The following is a 5,695-nucleotide window of genomic DNA, read 5'->3' as shown; positions in this document are numbered from 1 at the left end:
CGTCTCGTTTAGTATATTGCCTTACTAAATATTGGCAATGTGAAAATTTGATATGGTTGAATTTAGCAACAAACTGAACAAGCCATATATTAAAATATTTGGCAAGATGCTATGCATGGCTGCCTACATGATTAATATTGAAGGGGTCCAGCACCACAATAATGCGTCTATGTATATTAATGCAAAAATAAATATTTAACAAATAACTAAAATTAACCATGGAAATATATATATTTTTCTCGCTCTTATCTAAATTGCTAAATATTTTATTTGCATATCAATACCAATTTTTAGCTATAAAAGGATCAAATTTCTCTCTTTTTCCTCTCCTAAGTAAATGTTGGAATTAAAAGTTAAGCCAATCTATGTCTTTTTTTCCTCCCCTATTATTTATAAAAACATCATATTTATACTAGTAAGGGATGAGTGCACACATTCAACAAGGATGCCCTATACAAATGTGATCCAAATTGTGCTCTAAGTTACAAAAACGAAGATAGCTAGAAAACCATGGCTACATAGATCCTTCACATCGAACCATAGCTAGAAAACTACATAACCAAGGTAGCAAAGTATAGATGTAATTTTGGAAACCAAAAGCCACCAAAAGTTTCAAGTTCAAAACATTACTAGTATATTTTGCTTATTTTAGAATAGAGAATGTTCAAGCGAAATGAACAGCTATCAGGGAAAGAAGAAGAATTTATGGGTCTATTTTAGTAGGTGATCAGCTTAAGACGCCGCATGCGGTATCTGATCTTCTTAGGTGGTCGGTTTAAGGTGACACCTATCGTAATGTATCTTCATAGGCGGCACCTTAAGTAGGCCACCTATGGTAATTTATCTTCAGAGGTGTCTCCTTAGACATATCTTCGCAGTTGGCCTGCTATAGGATCCCCCGTCCACAACTACATAGACATGCGTTTGTTGCTGGCCTGCCTTAGAAAAATAGATCTCGCGGTCAAAAATTATTTTCCTATTAGAGGTTATAACTTTATGAGATCCAAACACGTATAAAAATCTCAGTGTATCAAAGTCATGCCATCACGTATATATAATATGCAAGCAGGATCCTACGTATAAAAATTTCCAGAGTTCAGGCTATGATTCAATGCCATGTGTGTATCGGGTTGTGTCAGGTGAATGGGACATTTCGATGTCGGCCTAAATGTTTAGGCTAGCAAGATATCTAGGAGTTGATCATGATTTTGGTACATTGTGATGTTGGACAGGGATGTGGTGATAAATTTAATACAGCTATTTCTTAAGACAATTATTGGAGACAATATATCTTTATGTTAAAAAAAATGGTAGGATGCATGGCAGCCTAGCTAGATGATTAATAGTGAAGGGGTCCAGCACCACAATAATGCGTCTCTACATATTAATGCAAAAATATGTACACTACTAAGGGATTAGTGCACACCTTTTAACAAGGATTACCTAAACAAATATTATCCAAATTGTGCTCTAAGTAGCAAAAATGAAAATTTTTTATATGTGTACATACATATGTAACATATTTTTTACGGTAAATACATATGTAGCATACATAGATCCATCAAATCCAAAGCATAAAAATGCTAGAAAACTACAAAAGCAGGGTAGGAAAGTATGGATATTATCTTTGACGTCAAAAGACACTACATATTCGAGTTCAAAAAGTTCCTCCTATATATTGCTTATTTTATAAGAGAGAAAGCTCAAGCTAAATGAGCAGCTCTCGAGGAAAGAAAAAGGCATCATAGATCCTTTTTAGCATGCAGCCAGCCACCATAAGCCGCCGCCTACAGTAACTGATCTTCAAAGGTGACTGGTTTAAGGTGATGCCTGCGGTAATGTATCTTCGTAGGGAGCACCTCAATTAATCCACCTACGGTAATTTATCTTTAGAGGCGAAACTTCAAATGTATCTTCCCAGGTGGCCCTTGTCCACAACTACGTAGACGGGCGTTTGCGGCCGAAAATTTGACCAGTCATGCTGAGTAAAATAGCTCACCTAGTCGAAAATCATTTTTCTATCGGTGGTTGTTACTCCTCGGAGATCCAAACATGCATAAAAGTCTGTGTCTGAAAGTCATGTCATCACGTATATATCACGTATACATATATATATGACATGCAAGCAGAACACGGGGTATACAATTTAGTGTTGTGATCAAACATATACGAGGCACTAGCTAGTTAGATCATAAGGACGACAGAATGTTTGCCCCTACTAGAATATATGATCTCGCCTCATCTTTTATTTGCACCATGATACTGCCGGTATAGAGCATGATCTATTTTTGAAAAACCATGTATTCCTGTCTTTCTGAACATCCCAACTGATCAACATGATCGCCAATGTTAAGTCCTTCTGACATTCTATCTCAGCTAATTGAGTCATCACTATCCACCATTTGAAAAACATAGTGTGTGTATGCTAATTACCTGTTTCAGGCGTTGTTAGACTATACAATTGTTTTTCCATACTATATATATACACTACGGTTGACAAAGACATCCCAACAACTAAAGATAAATGACAAAGTTTTTTTCCACAATCATTACTCTCTGTATATGGCATCCCAACAATTGAAGATAAATGACAAACCAATAAACCATTTGTTTTTTTCCACCAATCATTACTCTCTGTATATATATAGCCTTAGTCCGTATGGAGCACTTGATAAGCTTGTATGCTAAATCTCCTTCCTCTTCCAACATGACTCTTGCCAACATTCCTGAGATAATGGAATCTCTTCCCGTAGAGACGAGGTTCACAGAGTTTCCCTTGCGACAATATGGTGGATTTTGGTTATTGGAGGTCATGCTCAATGGCGTTGCTGCAGCTGAAACTAGCTTTCAACCGAGACCATCCGACATCCTCCTTTCAAGCTTTCCTAAGTGTGGTACCACCTGGCTCAAAGCCCTCGCCTTTGCAACCCTGAACCGTTCGACTTACCCACCATCGGATGAACATCACCCGCTCCTCGAACACAACCCCCATGACCTTGTTGGGTTTCTTGAGATTTACCCCAAGCTCGAGTTGTACGAGTCACTCCCATCTCCACGGCTGCTCTCAACCCACCTGCCATATTCGATGCTGCCTCATCGCATCAGGGAACAAGAAACGGGGTGTCGGCTAGTCTACATCTACCGGGACCCAAAGGATGCCATGGTCTCCATGTGGCACCAGAACAAGAAGGAGAAGAAGAATAGGTTGACGTTCGAGGAGATGTTCGACATGTTCTGTGAAGGACGGTGTGTTGTCGGCCCGCAGTGGTGCCATGCCGGTGAGTACTGGGATGAGAGCCAGGCGAGACCTGAGAAGGTGCTTTTCCTCATGTATGAGGATCTTCTGCAAGATACTGTGGGCAACCTAAGGACGCTGGCGGAGTTCATGGGCTGTGGGTTCTCTCGCCAGGAAGAAGATGACGGTATCGTGCAACAAATTGTAGAACTGTGCAGCTTGAACAACCTGAAGAACTTGAACGTGAACAAGAGTGGAACTACCCTTCTAGGGATCTCCAAAGATGGCTTCTTCAGGAAGGGAGGAACCGGTGACTGGAGCAATCACATGTCACCAGAGATGGCAGCGAGGCTGGACAAGATCGTTAAGGAGAGGCTGGAGGGTTCTGGACATCCAATTATTTCCAGGATCAATGCGAAAGCAACAACTTCGATCGGTTCATCCAACCATGGTGCTTCTGAAGCCAAATACATTAAGGAGTAACAACTCGGCTGGCTAATTACCGTGGCTCATGGTGCTGTGGATTCTGTGAAGACCAGGATCTGATTGCTTTTTCATTATCATTTCAGTCCTTTGTATTCCTTGTGTTTCAAGTGTAATATGCCCTTCTTTTGGGAGCTTCTTTGCAAAATCAACTGTACCCTCAGTTGCTACTTGCTATCAGGGTTTCCCAAACCGCTGGGGCCAGGGTTACCGTGTCCCGGCGGTAAGCACGGTTACCGCGCGGTAATCGTGGTAACCGTGAAAAACCGTACAAAACCGTGTAAAATTTATCAAAAATTCAAATTATTTTTTAAATTTATTTGAATTTAAGGAGGTTACCGCGGTATTTATATTACCGTACCCCCGTGGTAAGCCCGGTAACCGCGGTAACCGCACGTTTACCGGCGGTAAAGGAAACCCTGCTTGCTATCGAATAAATGTACTGCTGAGGCTGTTGCCTCAGTTTATGCTTCAAGAAAAAAAAAAGAAGTGGAGGTGACCGGATGAGTCAACCGGTTACTGTACTTGTGTTTTATAGTACTCTCTCCGTTTCACAATGTAAGACTTTTTAGCATTTTTCATATTTATATAGATGCTAATGAATCTATACATACATATAGTCTAGATTCCTTACCATCTATATGAATGTGAGTAATGCTAGAAAATCTTATATTATAAAATGGTGGAAGTATGTAATAAGTGTCGGACTATAGCTATTTATGTAAGAATAAATTAAAATACCTCAAATAAAAAAACAATTATCTCAATGTTGCTTTGTTAGAATGGTTTGTACTCTTGAAAGGAGACTATGAGAATGCGAAACTTTTACGAAGTGTACAAGAACAGTGACTACGTAAAAATTTCACGTTTTGAGTAACCTGTTCCATCAAATTTAAAAACTGTTTAATCAGCCTTCCGAGCTAAAGAACTGGGGGAATATGTGGAAAATTGCTATGGGCCTATGTGCAATATATATCCCTATATACATGATGATTGATAGGCAATCCACAAAGCCTATCAATCATCAGTGCAAATATATCATGGTTTAAATCAATAGTTTTTCATTTTAAAATATATCATGGTATTAATTGTTAGACACGACGTGACCATTTGTCAACTTAAAAAAATTAGTGCAAACTTGTGCTTAACCCATCTTCAATGATAAAACAAGTCCAAACAAAATAACTGACACTTATATTGTTTTCTTAAAAGAAACAAATGGTTAACGTCGTTAAACTTCATTAATTACTTTAAAAGCGTAGTCATTCTTCTTCACTACCTTTAGGGATGGCAATTTCCCCCGCAGGGCCGGGTCCCCTGCGGGGACCCGCCCCTACGGGGGCGGGGGCGGGGGCGATTTTTGACCCGTGGGTGCGTCGGGGACGGGGCCCCGCATTTGGGCGGGGAGGGGACGGGGGACTGATTTCACCTGCGGGTGACCCGCGGGGCCCCGGGGAGTACATATAGACCTCAAAATATAGATCAAAGAAAGCCCAAAAAGCCCAGCCCACTAAAAAAATCCTTAACCCTAGCAGCACTGCAGCAGTGCAGCACATCCCTCAGTCTCTCTCCTCCCCACATCCATTCCCCTCCCCTCCCGTCATCCACTCATCCCGTGCGGCTGTGGCGTGAGCCGCGTGACCTAGGCGGCGGCGCGCGCTCGTGGGCGGCTCGCCGGCTCGCCTCTGGATCTCGCCCTCTCGGCGTCGCCGGCGCCTGCCAGCCGCCAGGCCACCATCTCCTCTCCCCTCCTCTCCAGTCTCCCCTCCGGCGTCCGGCGGCTCGAGCTCGTCCTCTCCCTCCGGAGTCAGCGGCGGCGGCACACAGGGCGGCGCCGCGGCGGGCCGGCGGCGGCGCACAGGCGCGGCGGGGAGGCGACACCGGCAGCAAGGGCGCGGCCGGCGGCGCACAGGGCGGCGGCGGCGGCGCACAGGGCGCGGCCGGCGGCGAGGTTGCAGCACATCACAAAGAGTGAGA

The 5,695-nt window shown here is 42.9% G+C and overlaps 1 protein-coding gene across 1 annotated transcript; it reads left to right on the top strand.

Annotated features, from left to right (window-relative positions):
- Positions 1-2,673: 2,673 nt before the first annotated feature.
- LOC9268444 (cytosolic sulfotransferase 5) lies at positions 2,674-3,910 on the top strand. Its single transcript, XM_015761067.3, has one exon. It carries the CDS (start codon positions 2,708-2,710, stop codon positions 3,716-3,718), a length of 1,011 nt encoding a protein of 336 aa, XP_015616553.1. The 5' UTR covers positions 2,674-2,707; the 3' UTR covers positions 3,719-3,910.
- Positions 3,911-5,695: the final 1,785 nt, after the last annotated feature.

The sequence above is a fragment of the Oryza sativa genome, chromosome 11 (assembly GCF_034140825.1).
Source record: "Oryza sativa Japonica Group chromosome 11, ASM3414082v1".
NCBI lineage: Eukaryota > Viridiplantae > Streptophyta > Magnoliopsida > Poales > Poaceae > Oryza > Oryza sativa.
Note: the sequence above shows the minus strand (reverse complement) of the source record. Positions and strands in the feature narration are given on the sequence as shown.